Genomic DNA, 19703 nt, shown 5'->3' on the forward strand with positions numbered 1-19703 from the left:
TAGAGATGCCAATTTTGAAATTAATTGATTCTCCACTTAAGGCCTCCCAGGTCATTTATTTATTTTTTTTTTTTAGTCAGAATTTGACATGGGTACTCCCAGGTCATTTAAAGAGCTCCTCCTCTTAAGTATGTATGTGTATTTATGGGCAAATAGTTTCAGGGCTGGAAGTTTCAGAGCCTTAACGTAATTTTTTCTCCACCACCAGGATATTCCCCATTCCTGCAATTTTTTGAGTTCTCACATCTCAAAATTGGTTACCTAACTTCAGTCCTTCCTGCTGCACTTTGGCCCCTACTATTTTGGCTCTATAAATAATGAGAAAAGTTACATAAAAATCACCGATTAGATAGGAACAGAAAGATTCCAATAGATCACAAAACACAAGGTGACCCATTTACAACTGGATCTTCGAGAAGCGCCGGGTGACTCAATTTCCTCGAATAATAGAAGGCGGCCAAGCCGGCCACGCGCATGCTCTAAGGCTGAGGGCATGGCGAAGCTAAAGAAGGCGTGGCTAATGCCCAAATCCAAGATGACCACCAGGACCGCCCACCCTTGCTCTTGAGTGAGGCTCAAAGGCTCAAATGCCATTGGCAGAATAGTTCACTGCCCATCCCCGCCCCCTGCAGGAGGTGCTAATGACAGCGTCCCAATATCCGGTTCCGGCAGCACCGGGAGGCGATTCGAGATGGAGGAAGATGCGAGCGGAGGCCGGCAATCGCTGGGGAGGGAGGAGAGAGTGGGGCCTGCGGCTTAGAGGCCTGGGCTTGGAGTTCACCTCAGACGCGGTGGAACTGCCGGAGTCTGAGAAGGTAAGAAACCACTGGCTCGGGGCGGCTGAGGACTAAGGTCTCAGAAGACCTGGACTTGTCAAGGAGGCAAAGGATAGCTGCGGTGCATGCAGTTTGGGAAATGAAGGACAACTCCGACGAGGCATCTTCCTGGCAGAGGAGCACGAGATTCGCTGACAGCAAAAGAAGCATGGCGAGGGGCATGTTCTAGGACCCAGAGTCAGCTGTGCGGGGGCCAGGACAGAAGCTGCATAAAGGGAGTGTCACGTGGAATGTGTGGAGAAGATTGTCATGTGGTGTCTGTGATGAGGGATCACGTGGGAACCTATGGGAGAGCAAAGGGAGGGAGGGTGGGTGGGAATCTCACCGTTTCTGAGGGAAGGAGGAGATTGTCTCAAAGGTGGAGTTGGAGGCATGGCCAGGAACCTCACATAGGGAAATGAATGTTCAGTAGGATAGGTGGGCAGACATGTAAATATATTCACATTCATGTGGTAGATAGCTCCCAGGATGCAGAGCCTTGATCCAGATGCAATAGAGAACGGAAGGAATAGAAGATGCTGGTCTCTACTCTCCTTGTTTCCAGCTGAGAAGTGGAAACCCATGAGTGTCTTTTCAGGAGTTGCAGAAGATGTTTTGATTTGGTGGGAATGATTGGCTGAAAAGATCAGAATGGAAGAAGTGGTCATCGTTGCACTCAGTTCCAGTGACAAGTCAGGATGGAGTCAGAGGGCTCCTAACCTAGTCAGAATGGTCCTGGAGTTCTAGAGCAGTTGTTACAATTCTTGTAATACTGAAAATCCTTAATATTTAAAGCAATGCTTCCCAAACTTTGATATGAATATAAATCACTCAGAGATCTTGTTCAAATGTTGGTTCTTACTCAGCAGGTCTGGAGTACAACCTGAAATTCTGTATTTCTAACAAGCTTCTAGGTGGAGCCCATGTTGGTCTGTGGACACTTGAGTGGCAAGAACTTAGAGCATCACTGTCCAGTAGAACTTTCTGCAATGATAGAAATGCTTTACTGTTAACAAAATACTTTCATAATTATTAGCTCATATGAGTTGTACCACAACTGTTATATACCGTTGGCAAGCTCTGTTTATTAGCTCATTTCACAGATGAGGACACTGAATTGTGGTGAAGTGACTAGGTCCTATCATATGCTAGTAAGTAATGGAAGTGGAACTCAAATATAGATCTCCTGACTACTGATGTTCTTTCCATTGTATAACTTTGCCTTCCAAGTGACACTGCCTTCTGAGTGAATAGTTTGGAGTGAACTTTCTGGTACAAGAAACATGGAAGTGGAGAGGAGGTGTACATACTTAGGCCAGTTTATTTGTCCTTTTTCATTGGCAGTGTCACTAGTGGGAGCTCCATCTCTAACATTTCACTTGATGACTTCAGGACAAAGTGTTTACTAATCCTCAGCCACCTGTTGGGTCCCTTCAGGAAGCACTTCAACATCTGTGCCTGAGCAGTGTTAATAGGTGGGAGAAAATCCAGAATTGGAGCCATGCACACAAATAAAGGTCTGGGAAAGAGCCATAAAGAATTGGGCTGACTGAGTTGGGAGGAAGGCTGAAGGAACTTTGTTTACAGATAAATGCAAGGAGGACTTTTCAGGGGGTAAAGCAAGAGGAACTGGTTTTGATATTTCAGCAGGAAGTTTGGAAATTATGTAACAAAGAGCAGGTTGGGCTCCCACCTTATAGGAGCAGTCTGCCCCTTTTGAGGGGGTAAAGAAGACCAAGGGGGTAAAAGGAGTGGGGGCTGTGCCCTCTCTTCTACTGTAGTGGCTTACCTCTTTGAGGCATGACCCTTAGTGGCTTCTCCTGTCACCACAACAATATAGGAGTTAACTACCTCAGACAGTCCCCATTTTCTTCTGGGAATTTAAAATAGACTGGCAAGTGTGCGAGAGGGAGGCAAGGGGGAAATGGGGCAGTGGGTCCTGCCTTAGCATTTCTCATTAGGAGATGCTAGTACTTGGTGATTCAGCTTGACAAGTTGAGATAGTGCCATGAAGCCAGGTCCTGGAACAGAACCCTTTGTTGCTCTCTTTCAGTTTCTCTGTGACCCTCTGTCCTACAGAACATGCAGTTTGCATGTGCCCACCAGGAGGCTCTCTTGCTTGAGCCCTGCTTGTGTGTCCTGTGTTGAAATGTGACTGCTCAGCCACTAAGCTCAGTCCCTCCACAAACAACACACTGGGAAAGCAGAGGCAGCTCTTGGTTTCTCTGGAACAAAACTGAGCGAAGGCCCTGGGCATCTGCATGGCCAAGAGCGTATGCTTAACCCTTGGGTGACCTGCAGCCAAGAGAGCATTAATTTTGCCTCCAGGGTTGGGAATGACTTGGCTTTAAACAGTGATTTGTGTTAGAAGTCCTCAACCGCATGGGGTGAGAGGCAGGTAGAGTAGAGGAGAAATCTTAGCTCATCCTGTCTCTACCTTTTACCAGCTCCATGACCTTGAGCCTGTTACTTTTAACCTAGCTAACAGTCTATTTCCTCATTTATCATAAGTCTCTTACTGTACAGAGGTAAGTTGTAAGGATTACATGAGGTATTAGCTACTCAGTAAATCCTAGTGTTTATCTGTATCTTCTCATCTCAGTGATGTTGGAAACATCTTGGGACCCTGGATGACATTCACCCTGGGGCAGGAGAGTCAGTGACCACTTTTGGTTGAAGGGTTCAGAGGAAAAGATTGCCCCACTGGACTTAGTGGGTGTCCCAGGCTGAGGCTGGGGATGAAGGCCACCTTTGCCTACAGCAAGTGGCACATCAGTGTTCCAGGAGTTCTCCTGACTGCAGAACCCCACCTCTAGCTCATTTTCCACAGCCCAGATTTTCCATTCTGGCCAACCCAGTTAACCATGTCTTCTCTCTCCCTTTCACTGTCTATATGTATTTCTCTTTCATTCAAACTTCTTTGTCTGCAGATAGTCTGACCTGGTTAGGAGCACCTTACCCATTTCTCAGCCCCCTCCCTTTTTTTGTCTTTTTAAGAGACAGAGTTTTGCTTTGTCACCCAGGCTAGAGTGCAGTGGCATAATCATAGCTCACTGTAACCTTGAACTCCTGGGCTCAAGCAATCCTCCTGGCTCAGCCACTGAGTAGCTAGGACTACAGGTGTGTGCCACCATGCCTGGCTAATTTTTTTTTTAATTTTGTAGAGATGGGGTCTTATATGTTGTCCAGGCTATCCATTCCTCGCCTTGAAGCTAAGGTTTTCCTTCAGCTCTCAAGTACTCAATTTGTGCACTGTGGGTAGTCTATACTCTAATGAAAATGATACAGTCCAGCTCAGGGAGTCCCAAAAAGCCAACCTTGCTTTCTCACTGACTCCCATGGGACAAAAGCTATCTGAAGCCTGAGTTGGGACAGACCTTTGGTTGGGGAAGCTGGTTGAGGATGAACTCTGATTAGGCACTTGGCATGAGGTTTGCCACTGGAGCCACTGGCATAGAATGTTTTAGCCCTCTGGAGTCATCACTGTGATGTGGCTACCTCCTTTCTCTGCCTTAAGGGGTTTTTCTTAAAATCTGGGGAGCCCCTGCTTCTTCCTGGAATTTATCTTCCTACTCTCCCTTTCTGGCCAAAACTTTCCATTATTGTAAAGAACAGGGGTGGGCTACACTGGAGCACATTATGTTACCACTAAGTATATGTCTAATACATGATGTCCTCTGGTTTGACATTTCCTTATACAATTTTTACATTAGTGAGCTTATTAGTTTTTTTTTTTGAGATCCTAGGCATTGGATACACTTAACATGAGGGCCACATGTACATTAACTTGTCCTGGTTTTTTCCCTCTTATACCCATTGTATCTTATACCCATTCCCAGTATGATACTGTGTCTCCTTGAACAGACTGAGTTTCTCAAAGCCCGAGTCTATCTGTTCTGTCACTCCTCTCTCCCTTTGTTGTCTAGGGGTGAGGTTGTGGTTTATATTCTTAGAGTTGAAAGCATAGTGTCAAATGTGTTCTCTACCTTGTAGTTCTCCAGGCTTCAGGAAAACTAGTTAGCTCTCAGGTAGTTCTTTTCTGTCTTTCTCTGAGTGAGTTATCTAATAACCAAAGAGGACTCTGACCTTTGGCCTGTTCCTGACTTTTTAACTCCTTTCATTGGAGGGAGGAGAGGTGGTGAGGGGTGCCCTGTGGTGTGAAAGCCCCACTTGCCCTCTTTCCCACGCTTTTTTCTACTGCAGACTGGAGAAAATGCTGTAGAAGTGTAGAGAGTGTGGATCAGGGGAGCTCAGAGGGGCTAGCATGGGAAACCAAAAATGAAACGAGTCAACTGGTAAATGGTGATAAGAAACACCCTGCTAAAGAGGAAGGGCCAAGGTGGTGCCTCTTCAGTGGGTCCAGGAGCATCAAAAAATGGAGCACTCCTTTTCAGCCTCTGGGAGCCTTCTAAATGTCACTTAGTAACATCCCATTAACACACTTAAAGGCCCTGCGTCCTGCCAGGTAGTTGATTTGTCCACAGTATCCTGAGCTCTGCCTGTGTGAGCCAGACAATGAGAATGGTCCCTTGGGGTTGTGACAATAGGGCCCAGGCCCAGGCAGAGACAGAGTCAAGCTAGAAGATCCTATAAGCTTGGGGCACAGAGCTGAGGTGGGCCAGGGGAATCACTGTGGTGAGGAACGATTATGGAGGAGAGAACTTGAGTTGGGAAGGACTGGGCATGGACAGAGGAGGCTGTGATCCTAATCTGTGAAGGACGACTCAGGTGGGGATCGGCAGAGCCAGGCTGGGTGAAGTCTAGGCTTTGGAGAGGTGAGTGTCCAGGAGATGAAACCTGAGAATGTGGCTTCAGAACCTAGCAAGGAGGGGAAAGTGCAAATTTCTTACCTCCTTCTTCACATCTCTCCAACCTGCTCACATCCCAGGTCTTCAGTCACAATGGAGGACAAACGCAACATCCAGATCATAGAGTGGGAACACCTGGACAAGAAGAAGTTCTATGTGTTTGGTGTGGCAATGACAATGATGATCCGTGTCAGCGTCTACCCATTCACTCTCATCCGCACCCGGCTGCAGGTTCAGAAGGGCAGGAGCCTCTACCATGGGACCTTTGATGCCTTCATCAAGATCCTGCGAGCAGATGGTGTGACTGGCCTCTACCGGGGGTTCCTAGTCAACACCTTCACCCTCATCTCTGGCCAGTGCTATGTCACCACTTATGAACTCACCCGGAAGTTTGTAGCTGACTACAGCCAGAGCAACACAGTCAAATCCCTGGTGGCTGGTGGCTCGGCTTCCCTTGTAGCCCAGAGCATCACGGTGCCCATTGATGTAGTCTCTCAGCACCTGATGATGCAGCGCAAAGGTGAAAAAGTGGGCCGCTTCCATGTGCGGGGGAACCTAGAGGGACAAGGGGTTGTTGCTTTTGGCCAAACGAAGGACATCATCAGACAGATCCTGCGGGCCGATGGACTTCGCGGCTTCTACCGAGGCTACGTGGCTTCACTGCTTACCTATATCCCAAACAGTGCTGTCTGGTGGCCCTTCTATCACTTCTACGCAGGTAAGCAGGGCCAGGAGAGTGGGGTTACCAATGAAGCTGAGATACTGTTGCTGTGTACATGTTGGAGTGGAGGTAAGATTTAGCAGGGGGAATGGGTCATTCATTCAGCAAATATTTGAATTTGGGGCCGGCGCGGTGGCTCACGCCTGTAATCCTAGCACTCTGGGAGGCCGAGGCGGGCGGATTACTCAAGGTCAGGAGTTCGAAACCAGCCTGAGCAAGAGCGAGACCCCGTCTCTACGATAAATAAAAAGAAATTAATTGGCCAACTAATATATATATATATAAAATTAGCCGGGCATGGTGGCACATGCCTGTAGTCCCAGCTACTCGGGAGGCTGAGACAGAAGGATTGCTTGAGCCCAGGAGTTTGAGGTTGCTGTGAGCTCTGACGCCACGGCACTCACTCTAGCCTGGGCAACAAGCGAGACTCTGTCTCAAAAAAAAAAAAAAAAATTTGAATTCAAGATGATTCAAAGATGAATAAGACATGGTTCTTGCCTTCAAAGATCTTATAACAGTGAGGGAAAGCAGGCAAGTGTAATAGGTGACTACAAAAGAGTGTATAATGTATGCTCTAGGTACATTGGAATCAATTTAGATTAGCAGAATGTTGGCAAATCTTTGGAAGGTGGGGGAGGACAAAAGCTGCCATGAGATGTTTGGAATTTGAAGATAAAATTGACAGATAATAGGTCGGGCGTGGTGGCTCACGCCTGTAATCCTAGCACTCTGGGAGACCGAGGCAGGTAGATCGATTACCAGCCTGAGCAAGAACGAGACCCTGTCTCTACTAAAAACAAATAAATTAGCTGGACAACTAAAAATATACACAAAAAATTAGCCGGGCATGGTGGCGCATGCCTGTAGTCCCAGCTACTTGGGAGGCTGAGGCAGGAGGATCGCTTGAGCCCAGGAGTTTGAGGTTGCTTTAAGCGAGGCTGATGCCACAGCACTCTAGCCCCGGCAACAGTGAGACTCTGTCTCAAAAAAAAAAAACAAAAACAATTGACAGATAATAGTGAGCTTTTGAGTTGGATATTTTCCCTCAGCATTGTTAAATTCAAGGTGTAACATAACTTTAAACCTCTCTGCTTCTATAATAATGTATCTTTGTTCATAAGACTTTAAGTTAATTTCCCAGAATGGGATTACCGGGTCAAAAGAGAACACTTTTGAGGGCTTCCACAGACGTAGTGCTGGATTGCCTTCTGAAAGGGCAGAGTACAATATTGTGAAGAGCAGGACTTGAGTGTTCCTGCTACTCTGGGATGTCCATCCACTGCTTTGAGTAACTACTGAGCTCCTGTTAGGGCAAACAACGGCCTGCAACCTCCCTAATCCTTACTGTTGCCTCCTAACCCTTGGAATTAGCATTATGTCCCATCTCATCTGGAATTTTTCTTTCTTTCTTTTTTCTTATATGTAACACATCTGAGGGTACCCATCTGGAACCTTTCTGTTCAAATTTTGTAATGACTTTCTAACCTGTAATCATTTTGTTTCTGTGGCACTGTGCTTTTCTGGTGTTCCTTCTGTTTTTCTGATTAAACTTGCTTTTTGCCAGGTCTGTTTCTTCTGATTAGCATAATCTTTGATCTAGAGTATTTGCTAAAAGTCAGATTCCTGGAAGCTTCTGACGTCAAGTGGGAGACTGGGGTTTGATTCCCCAGTGGGAAATTACATTACTTTTTTTTTTGAGACAGAGTCTCACTTTGTTGCCCAGGCTAGAGAGTGAGTGCCGTGGCCTCCGCCTAGCTCACAGCAACCTCAAACTCCTGGGCTCAAGCAATCCTCTTGTCTCAGCCTCCCGAGTAGCTGGGACTATAGGCATGTGCCACCATGCCCGGCTAATTTTATATATATATATATTTGTTTGCCAATTAATTTCTTTTTATTTATAGTAGAGATGGCGTCTTGCTCTTGCTCAGGCTGGTTTCTAACTCCTGACCTCACAATCCATCCGCCTTGGCCTCCCAGAGTACTAGGATTAAAGGCGTGAGCCACTGTGCCCCGCCCCCAGTGGGAAATTAATTTTTTTTTTTTTGGTGACAGGGTCTCACTCTGTCCCCCAGACTAGAATGCAGTGGCATCATTATAGTTCACTGCAACCTCAAACTCCGAGGCTCAAGCAATCCTTCTGCCTCAGCTTCCCAAGTAGTTGGGACTATACGTGCACGCCACTATGTGCGACTAATTTTTCTGCATTTTGTAGAGACAGGTTCTCACTCTTGCTCTACCTGGTCTCCAACTTCTGGCTCCTGGCCTCAAGCAATCTTCCCAGCCTGGCCTCCTAAAGTGTTAGGATTACAGGTGTGAGCCACCATGCCTGGCAAGAATTAATTACTTAAGGAAAAAAATCTTCCCGGGAAATGTGAGCATTTTCTCTAGAGTCTGTCTTTAGCCTTTTCTCCTCATTTGCTCTTATTTATAATTAATTACAGCTGCACTTTTCAGACATGTCCAACATCTCTATTTCCATCTCCAGACTAATCTTTCCAAAGCTCTAGATGGACATACTTTTTTTTTTTTTCTAGACAAAGTCTCACTCTGTTGCCTGTGCTGGAGTGCTGCGGCTAGAGTGCCGTGGCGTCAGCCTAGCTCACAGCAACCTCAAACTCCTAGGCTCAAAGCGATCCTTCTGCCTCAGCCTCCCAAGTAGCTGGGACCACAGGCATGCGCCACCATGCCTGGCTAATTTTTTCTGTCTATTTTTAGTTGTCTAGCTAATTTCTTTCTACTTTTAGTAGAGACGAGGTCTTGCTCTTGTTCTGGCTGATCTCGAACTCCTGAGCTCAAACAATCCGCCTGCCTCAGCCTCCCAGAGTGCTAGGATTACAGATGTCAGCCACCACGCCCGGCCTAGATGGACATTCTGACTGTTGGACCTCTCTACCTGGATGCATTTGCTTATGTCTGAAATTTTATTCAATTAACTATTCTTTGTCCCAAGCTGGCTCTCCTTTCTGATTTACTTTCGTTTTCCATGGCCTTATTATTCTCCAAATCACTGAAACCGAAGCCTTGGGGATTGTACTTGACCACTCCCTCTTCCTTTGTTCCCACATCTAGTCCTGGGGACTCTAAAATGCCTCTCCCAACTTTCTCTTGGTTCCTGCTACCTTCTCTGGAAACCATACTTCTGTTACCATCTTCCTAGCCTGCTACATCAGCCTTCTAGCTGTTCTAAGTTCTCTTCTTTCCTATCCATTGCATACATCCTAATGGATTAACCTTTTAAACCCTATTTGTGATGTTCAGAGACTCTCACTACTTACTGAATAAAATCCAAACTCTTCAGCCTGGATTCTGCCTCCCTTTACAGTGAAATCTCCTATTGTTTCCCTATGTTCAGGCCATCTGTGCTGCAGTCTGAACAGAGGATGCACAATTCCTCAACCATGTATCTGCTTTCCTACCTCTGTGCTTTGTTTATGCCCTCCCTCTGCCTACATGCCTTCCTGATTAGCTTACTCTTGGTGAAATCATGACTTAACTTTTTTTGTTTGTTTAAGAGACAGGGTCTCTGTCACCCAGACCGAATACAGTGGCGTGATCATAGCTCGGTATAACTTTGGACTCCTGGGCTCAAGTGATCCTCTCACCTCAGCCTCCCAAGTAGCTAGGACTGCATGCACCACCATGCCTTGCTTGCTTGCTTGCTTATTTATTTATTTATTTAGACAGAGTCTCACTCTGTTGCCCAGGCTAGAGTGAGTGCCGTGGCGTCAGCCTAGCTCACAGCAACCTCAAACTCCTGGGCTAAAGCAATCTTACTGCCTCAGCCTCCGTAGCTGGGACTACAGGCATGCGCCACCATGCCCGGCTAAGTTTTTCTATCTATATTAGTTGGCCAATTAATTTCTTTCCATTTATAGTAGAGATGGGGTGTCGCTCTTGCTCAGGCTGGTTTTGAACTCCTGACCTCAGGCTATCCGCCCGCCTCTGCCTCCCAGAGTGCTAGGATTACAGGCGTGAGCCACCAAGCCCGGCCCCAGTTTCTTAATTAGAATGCAAGTTTCAAAGTTTCATTAAAGGATTTCCCTGTCCATTTCTTTGTGTTTGTTGTTGTTGTCATTTTTTTTTTTTTTGAGAAGGGTGTTGCTCTGTCACCCAGGCTGGAGTGCAGCAGTGTAAATCATAGCTCACTTCAGCCTCAAACTCCTGGGCTCAAGCAATCCTCCTGTCTCAGCCTCAGCCTCCCATCCCAAGTAGCTAGGACAATAGGCATGTGCCACCACACTGGCTAATTTAAAATTTTTTTTTCAGAGAACATGGTCTCACTATGTTTCCCAGCCTGGTCTTGAATTCCTGACCTCAAGCTATCCTCCCGCCTTGGCACTTTGTCCAAAGTCATTTAGCCAGGAGAAACTTACAACAAGTCTGGGTTTATCTTCTGCCTTATAGATAAGCGGTTCTTAAAATGTTTATTGAATGAATAACGGGGGGCGGGGGGGAAGGGAGGAAAGACATGAAGCTCTTTCTCCCACCTTCTCGCCTTTGTATTTTCATCCTTCCCTGAAGCCCCAAGAAAATGGCATGTGTGAATGATTAGAACTGGAATCTGGATCCCACTGCAGCTTACAAGCCTGGGTGTCAGTGTAGACAGGCCAGTCCAGATACTACATTCTAATAATTGCAAAATGCCTTCGGGAGAAACCAGACACCCATGAGGCATTGCCCCAGTTCACTTTGTTTCTGTTTGTGCTGATTCTGGGGAGAAAGTGATTAGAAACTGGGGGAGAGGTGGTTCTGGTAAGGGCTTAACTATGCCAGCTGGGACTTAGAAGCCTTTACTTCTGCTCTGCCAACTTTCACCTCCCTACTTCTCCCTGGCCACAAACTACCAAACCTAGGAACATGAGAAAAAAATTCTTAAAGGTATTGCAACTGAACTACAGAAGAGAAAACCCTAAGTGGCTTATTACTTGGATCTCATCTACTGTTCTTTCCCTTGCTCATTCTGCTCCAGCCTACTGGCCTTGCTGTCCCTCAAATATTTGCTAGGTGCTCCTGCCTCAGGGCTTTTGCATAGAATGTTATCCCTTCTGACCAGGCTCAGTGTCTCACGCCTGTAATCCTAGCACTCTGGGAGGCCAAGGCAGAAGGATCGCTCAAGGTCAGGAGTTTGAAACCAGCCTGAGCAAGAGTGAGACCCCATCTCTACTATAAATAGAAAGAAATTAATTGGCCAACTAATATATAGAGAAAAAATTAGCCAGGCATGGTGGTGCATGCCTGTAGTCCCAGCTACTAGGGAGGCTGAGGCAGCAGGATTTCTTGATCCCAGGAGTTTGAGGTTGCTGTGAGCTAGGCTGATGCCACGGCTCTCACTCTAGCTTGGGCAACAAAGTGAGACTCTTTCTCAATAAAAAAAGAAAAGTTATCCCTTCCTTGAAAAGCTCTTTCCATAGATGCATGTGGCTTGTACTGCCTCCTTCAGGCCTTTGCTCAGACTTCACCTTCTTGGAATGGGCTTCCATAAACACCTTGTTTAAAATGGCAATCCCTTTACCCTCTACTGTTGGCATTCCCTGCCTCCCTTTCCTGCTTTATTTTTTCTATATCACATACCTTCTGACATAGCTATATATTTTGCTTTTTATTTGTTAATTGTCTGTCTTCTCGCTAGAATATAAATTTCCTAAGGACAGGAATTTGAGGTTTTTTTATTCACTGTTAAATCATCAGGTCCGAGGGTGATCAGCTCATGGTAGTCACTCAATAAATCTTTGTTGAATAAATGAATGAAATCTTTCACCACCAGAGGAGGCAAAACAAAAATTCAGTTACAGGTAGATTTCCCAGTGGTACTGGGAATGGGTGAATCTGGGTGCCAGTCTATCTTGATTAGCATTTTTTTTTTTTTTTTTTTTGAGACAGTCTCATGCTGTTGCCCAGGCTAGAGTGAGTGCCTTGGTGTCAGCCTAGCTCACAGCAACCTCAAACTCCTGGGCTCAAGCGATCCTCCTGCCTCAGCCTCCCGAGTAGCTGGGACTACAGGCATGCACCACCATGCCCGGCTAATTTCTTCTATATATTTCTAGTTGACCAACTAATTTCTATTTTTTAGTAGAGATAGGTTCTCGCTCTTGCTCAGGCTGGTTTTTTTTTTTTTTTTTTTTTTTTTTTGAGACAGAGTCTCGCTTTCTTGCCCAGGCTAGAGTGAGTGCCGTGGCGTCAGCCTCGCTCACAGCAACCTCAGACTCCTGGGCTCAAGCAATCCTCCTGCCTCAGCCTCCCGAGTAGCTGGGACTACAGGCACGAGCCACCATGCCCGGCTGATTTTTTATATTATATATATATTAGTTGGCCAATTAATTTCTTTCTATTTTTATGGTAGAGACGGGGTCTCGCTCAGGCTGGTTTTGAACTCCTGACCTTGAGCAATCCGCCCGCCTCGGCCTCCCAGAGTGCTAGGATTACAAGCGTGAGCTACCACACCCAGCCTTGATTAGCATTTTGGAAAATGAATTCTTCTTTCTTGATATAGGCTGGAGAAAAGTTCTCACTGTGGAATGACTTATCTATTTTAATATTGTTTTTGTTTTTAAAAACATTTACATGGGCCAGGCTCGGTGGCTCACGCGTGTAATCCTAGCTCTCTGGGAGGCCGAGGCGGGCGGATTGCTCAAGGTCAGGAGTTCAAAACCAGCCTGAGCAAGAGTGAGACCCCGTCTCTACTATAAATAGAAATTAATTGGCCAACTGATATATATATATAAAAAATTAGCCGGGCATGGTGGCGCATGCCTGTAGTCCCAGCTACTAGGGAGGCTGAGGCAGGAGGATCGCTTGAGCCCAGGAGTTTGAGGTTGCTGTGAGCTAGGCTGACACCACGGCACTCACTCTAGCCTGGACAACAAAGCGAGACTCTGTCTCAAAAAAAAACAAAAACATTTACATGGTTCAAAATTCAAAAGATAGGAAAGGTATGCAATATGCAGTGCAAAGTATCCTCACCTACTGTAGGCACTGAGTTCCCTTCTGTTGTTTTGTTGTTGTTTTTGAGAGACAGGGGCTGGGTGTGGTGGCTGGCTTACACCTGTAATCCTAGCAGTTTCAGAGGCTGCAATAGGAGAATTGCTTGGGGCCAGGAGTTCAAGACCAGCCTGAACAAGAGCGATACTCTGTCTCTACAAAAGATAGAAAAATTGGGCTGGGCCAACTAAAAATATATAGAAAAAATTAGCTGGGCATGGTGGCGCATGCCTGTAGTCCCAGCTACTCAGGAGGCTGAGGTAGGAGAATCACTTGAGCCCAGGAGTTTGAGGTTGCTGTGAGCTAGGCTGACGCCACAGCACTCTAGCCCGGGCAACAGAGTGAGGCTCTGTCTCAAAAAAAAAAAAAAAAAAAGATAGAAAAATTAGCCAGGCTTTGTGGCACATGCCTGTAGTCCCAGCTACTAGGAAGGCTGAGGCAGGAGGATTGCTTGAGCCCAGGAATTTGAGGCTGCAGTGAAAAGAAACAGAGTCTCACTATGTTGCCCAGGAAGGAGTGCATGAAGTGCAATGGTGCCATAATAGCTCACTGCAGCCTCAGACTTCCGGGTGTACCAGTTTTTAATGTATCCTACTGGAGTTATTCAGTTCATATATAAGCAAATATTTAGTGTGTGCTTTCCTAGCCTGTGAGTTGGGAGGAGCAGAATAAGAGACAGAGGTATTTATATCAGGAAGTATTGTCTTTTTTTTTTTTTTTTAAGGAAGTATTTTCCATCTAGCAGGTGAAAGGAGTCAGCAAGCAAAGAGGTTTGAAATCCTCTTCCAGAGGAATCTTGTCTTGTTTAAATGGGTGATGTCACCAAGATGACTTCTGAAAGAGGCCTGATATTTATAATATAATTTTTTTTTGATGCAGATGGAAGCAGAGAATAGATGGGAGTTACGGGTCTATGGTGGCAAAGGATGGAGGGTTTGTCATGGGAGGGAAGGCCAACTGGCAGAAGCAGCAAGCCTAGTAAGGGGCAGTGGGTGATACCTCATGTCTTGAGGCATTGTCTTTCCCTGGATTCCAGAGCAGCTCTCCTACCTGTGTCCTAAGGAGTGCCCTCACATTGTCTTTCAAGCCATCTCAGGGCCTCTGGCTGCAGCCACTGCCTCCATCCTCACCAATCCCATGGATGTCATCCGAACCCGTGTGCAGGTAAGACTGGCATCCTCAGCCTCCTGGATAAGCCATTAGAAGTGTGATCTTCAGGCCCTCCAGTCTTCCCCTGACCTCTTGGTGTCATGGCCCTGTAGTAAAGTCAGGCTTCTTCTGGCCATCCAAGTCCCTTCCTTGAGCTTACCATCTATAGATACCAGCTGAGCACTTGGAAGCACCTAGAATGCTTCTCTCACTTTGTCTGCTAGTCTGCATGTCTCTCCTACTCCATTACATGCCCATGCCTCCAGGAAAACTTACTGGTTTCTTCCAGCCTTTATAGGAATCCTATTCCATAGCCTATTAACAAAGTCTATCAACCACCCTTTCCTTTACCTTGTAGGTTTGTGGTTATTAGAAATAGTGATTTCAGTTAATGTTGTAAGTCTGTCTGGTTTTTCCACTAAGCTATGAGCTCTCTACAGATTATGACAGTGACTATTCTTAAATAGGTTTCACAGATTGTACTGTGTGGACTCAGCAAACACCCTGACAAAGCCCTTGGTGGTGCTGTCCAGAAATTATAGTGCCTGTCTTCATTCAGTTCAAAGACAATTACCCAGCACCTAGACCAAGGAAATAGAATCTGAATGATGATATATAAAATGCCATTGATAGGTTTTGCTGTATAAAGTTTTAGGTAGAAAGCATGGAAAGGCCAGGCACGGTGGCTCACACCTGTAATCCTAGCACTCTGGGAGGCTGAGGCCAGCAGATCGTTTGAGCTCAGGAGTTCGAGACCAGCCTGGGCAAGAGCCAGACCCCGTCTCTACTAAAAATAGAAATTACTTGGAAAGCTAAAAATGTATAGAAAAAATTAGCCGGGCATGGTGGCGCATGCCTGTAGTACCAGCTACTCAGGAGGCTGAGGCTGAAGGATCACTTGAGTCCAGGAGTTTGAGGTTTCTGTGAGCTAGGCTGATGCCACAGCACTCTAGCCCGGGCAACAAAATGAGACTCTATCTCAAAAAAAAAAAGAAAGCATGGGAGATTTTAATGTCCTATTTGGGTAACTTAAAAGAAGAGGAGAATCAAAGGTATACAGGAGAGTAGGGTCCTTGGGGTGTGGTGAAAAGGGAAGGAAAATACCCTTAACAGGTTGGGGATAAAATCAGCTTCCCTGGTACCAGGATATCTGGAAGGCGATGGATAATAAATATAGGTAGTTTTGTCCCTAGGAAAGTGTGCCCCCCCAATTTAAAATAAATACATTGGAGTCTTGTTGGTTTGGAGATAATGAAGTGCACAGGCTCAGTCCCCATTGTCTTCTGAGCCTTGTCCTGGGTGTTCTAGGAGGAGATCCAAGGGACAGGACAGATCTCTACTTTGAGGAGCTCCAGGCTGGAGGACCAGGGACATAGCTGGAAAAGCCCTTGACGTGCTATGGATAAATGGGAGGGTTAGGGGAGCAGAGGTGGTAGATGAGAGGAGAGAGTACTGGAGAAGAAGGGAGTGTGGAGGACAGTGCTGAAAGGAGACAGGGTGGAATGGGGAGATGTTCTTAGCGATGGCTGGGGTACCTTTTGGAGGTCATACCATATGGGGGAGGTAGGAACAAGGAATGCATCTGTCCCACATTGGCTCCAGCTGAATGGGGTGGTCTCTAAAGGGGTAGTTTAGGGGTGGGACTGGGGAGGAAGTGGGACTGTTGAGAAAGAAGAAGGAAGAGATTCCTGCCTTGGCTAGGTTTTCCAGTGTAATAGGGAAGATGCCTCTATTCATTCATGGAGTACATGAGAGATGACAGGAATGGAGGGGACAGTTCTAGACCTGGGGTTTCAAAGGGATTAAGATGACCAGAATCAAAATCATGGACTAGCAAAGCTGCAAAGGACCTTACAGGAGATTTAATCCAGCCTCCCTAAGACCAGGGAGAGGCACCTAGTCCAAAGACTCGTAGCTACATAGTTTATCTAATGATATTAATAATAGCTAACATTTATTGAACACTTAATATCTGCCACCACTGTTAGCATTTGTGGGTATTATTTTCTTTCTTACTCAACAACCTCATGGTGTAGGTACTATTATCTCTGTTTTAGATTTGAGTAAAGTGAGGCACAGATAATTAAGTAAATTATCCAAGGCTACGCTGTTAGTAAGTTGGGCAGCAGAATTCAAACCCAGGCAGTCTGGTGCCAGAGCTCATACTAAACCACTTGCTGTACTGTCTCTCAGAGACAGAATCCAGCCCTTTGGACTCCCCAAGTCTAATTCTCCCTGCTTTAGCCTAAGGCAGAGGGAGATTAAGCAGAGGGCCTTTGACTACAAACAATGGCCCTCCACTGTGTTGACTTTTCCAGGTTGAGGGCAAGAACTCCATCATCCTGACCTTCAGACAACTGATGGCAGAAGAAGGGCCTTGGGGCCTCATGAAGGGCCTCTCAGCCAGAATCATCTCAGCCACACCTTCCACCATTGTCATCGTGGTGGGCTATGAGAGCCTCAAGAAACTCAGCCTCCGACCTGAGCTGGTGGACTCAAGACACTGGTAACCAGTGGTGGCGAGAGAAGCCTGCTCTTTTCCACACTACTCTGGGTTGGAGGCAGAGTGGGGAGGACAGCACCCTCTCCAAGTGCCCCCACTGCATACTGAGCCCTGCCCTGAGTCAGGTGGCCTATCTGGGACAAGGACAGACTTTGAACTGCTCTTGCTGAAGAGGATTCATGCCTGGATTCCTTGGCCCCACTATTTTTAACTCTAGCTGAGCTGGGCTCCCTCACTCAGTCCCTGTTCTCAATCCTGCCTTAAGGACCCCATCATGCTAACCTTTCTTCTGGCTCACCCCCGCCATCTGTGTCCTTGAGACCCTGAAAAGAGCTGTACATAGAGCTTCCTTCCTACCACTGGTTCTTCCTCTTGGGCTCTGCACCCAGTCTCCAAGCAGCTGCCATGAGCCCTTTCCCTCTTCATCTCTTAGGCTTATTTTTATTTTGGGACTGAGCTGCCCACCAGACTACTCTGCATTTCCCTGCCACTTGGGGCTAAGGTGCCAGGCATTTTTGCACAGGGAGCAGGAGCAGCAAAAACCTCTGGTTCTCCAGAGCATTTGTCTTCTCTTTGGAGGAGTTGTTAGACTGGGGAGAAATGTGGGTACTTTATTTTGTGTGTTTATTTTTTTAAAACACCTGTGAACCAAGCTAGTGTCTTAGTCCTGCTAAAGCACCAATCCTACTGTCCGCGCCCACCCCTTCCTCAGACAGGTGGAAAAATGTAATGTAGCTTTTTCCTCAACCCCAGTTCCTTCTCCCTTCAGTGTCCCTTCAGTCCCAGCAGCCCTAAGACAATATAAGCTGTGGGCTTCCCCTGGCCCAGATAACTACAGTGGTGAGCACAGTTCTAAGCAGATCAGGCTGTCTGGGGTGCACTGGACTTGGAGCACTACCCTGAAAAGTCAGGCTAAGAAAGTACTTGATTTGAAAGGCGATAGGAGGACATGTGTTCCCGGGCATATCTCCCCAGGCCAGCTGAGCCAAGCCTAGGAGAGGGAAGTGGAGGTTCGCAGCCCCAGATGACCATGACATACAAGTCTATACCCCAGTCACTCAGACTCATGGCAACAGGTGGTGTCTCACAATGAGAATCTCTAAGATGTGGAACCGTGTTTTTCTTCTCTCTGGATGTCACATCATCCCAGTCATGTGTACCTTGTGGAGGGATACTGGAAAGACGATAAGTCACCCAATACCAGGACCACTGCATTTACCAGCCTGATACTGCCAAGATTATCTGCTAAAGCTCTCCTCAGGAGCTAGGAGATGAGCACTCCTTCCCTGCCTCATCCTTCCTACCCTGCCCTACCCCCCAAGCCTGTGTTGCAGGCAGAGAGGTGCAGCAAATTGAAAGAGAAGAAGGCATGTCAAACCCTGCATTTCCTCCTGAGACATTTGGCCTGGATGATCCTCCCTTCTTATTGGTCCCATACCGTGGGAAAGGCCATGGTGCCAATTTGAAAGGTGCTAGCTACCCGAAGCCTTGATATTTCTTATGGCTGCTGCACATTCTTCCAACCTGGCCAGAACAGATTCTGAAAACCCTATTTCTCTACCTTCACCACCACCACTACTCATCTTGGTCTCTATTTTTGAGGGTTTCCCCCTATCACTTAATGTTTATTTTTATTTGTCCCTCCATGCACTTTGTCAAGAGAGTCCTCCAATTTCTATCTACAAATGGTCATATCAAAAGGATTGGGCCTATAGATCATCTTAATCTTCCTGCCCCTTACCTCTTTACCCTAAGAACCACCAATATAATGGAAGCACTGGGCCCTTCCCTAGAGACTTCAATCCTTCCCCACTGTGGCAAAGGGAGTAAAGTATCATGGACAAGAGGTAGTGGCTTGCCTCTAGTGTCTTTGTGTGTTTCTCCCTCCCCAAAACTCCTTATACAGTATTTCACAGCCTTTCACCTGTTTCTTTCTGTTTCTCTCTCATACATAGTTTTATTTTATTTTGACCCCTCAGAACAGAGTGGACACACATAGTTTTAAATTATGATGTGTGTATAATTAAAGACTCTTGGCTCCTACTTTCCCATCTGATAGTTTAGGGATTGGGATTGTGTTTGATTAGAACATTTCTTGGTGTGGATGGGACAGTGGACTTGTGTTCTCCAAAAACTGGAGGCCAAGGCCGGGCCCGGTGGTTCACGCCTGTAATCCTAGCACTCTGGGAGGCCGAGGCAGGCGGATTGCTCAAGGTCAGGAGTTCAAAACCAACCTGAGCGAGACCCCGTCTCTACCATAAAAATAGAAAGAAATTAATTGGCCAACTAATATATATAATATAAAAATCAGCCGGGCATGGTGGCTCGTGCTTGTAGTCCCAGCTACGCGGGAGGCTGAGGCAGCAGGATCGCTTGAGCCCAGGAGTTTGAGGTTGCTGTGAGCTAGGCTGACACCACGGCACTCACTCTAGCCTAGGCAAGAAAGCGAGACTCTGTCTCAAAAAAAAAAACAAACTGGAGGCCAAAGCAGCCAGAATGTTTGATGTATTGGTCGGTAACCAAAACCACAAGAAACTCCTGAACACTGGGCAAGACAGGAAAACTGATTCGAGTATTAAGGGACAGGGGAATGAAAATGCAGACTCTCTTCACATTCGATAAAATGGACTCTTCTTTGTGAATATAACAGTGAACGTTCACTGTTACACTGTACGAAGTCTGTGTAGTGTAATTAAAAGTTTTTATTGAGCCCCTGAGCCTTGGCTTTC

At 46.4% G+C, this 19703-nt stretch overlaps 1 protein-coding gene across 2 annotated transcripts; it reads left to right on the top strand.

The window, feature by feature from the left end:
- Positions 1–649: 649 nt before the first annotated feature.
- Positions 650–19688, top strand: SLC25A44 (solute carrier family 25 member 44). 2 transcript variants are annotated; one of them, XM_076000233.1, is made up of 4 exons: positions 650–815; positions 5704–6341; positions 14359–14408; positions 19456–19688. In XM_076000233.1, the coding sequence occupies exons 2-4, from the start codon at positions 5717–5719 to the stop codon at positions 19594–19596; spliced, it is 816 nt and encodes a 271-aa protein (XP_075856348.1). In that variant the 5' UTR covers positions 650–815; positions 5704–5716; the 3' UTR covers positions 19597–19688. The 2 variants fall into 2 exon arrangements, with proteins under 2 accessions (XP_075856348.1, XP_012623411.2); XM_012767957.2 differs by having other exon boundaries at positions 14359–14486; positions 16790–19537.
- The last annotated feature ends 15 nt before the right edge of the window (positions 19689–19703 follow it).

Source organism: Microcebus murinus, chromosome 2 (assembly GCF_040939455.1).
Source record: "Microcebus murinus isolate Inina chromosome 2, M.murinus_Inina_mat1.0, whole genome shotgun sequence".
Classification (NCBI taxonomy): Eukaryota; Metazoa; Chordata; class Mammalia; order Primates; family Cheirogaleidae; genus Microcebus; species Microcebus murinus.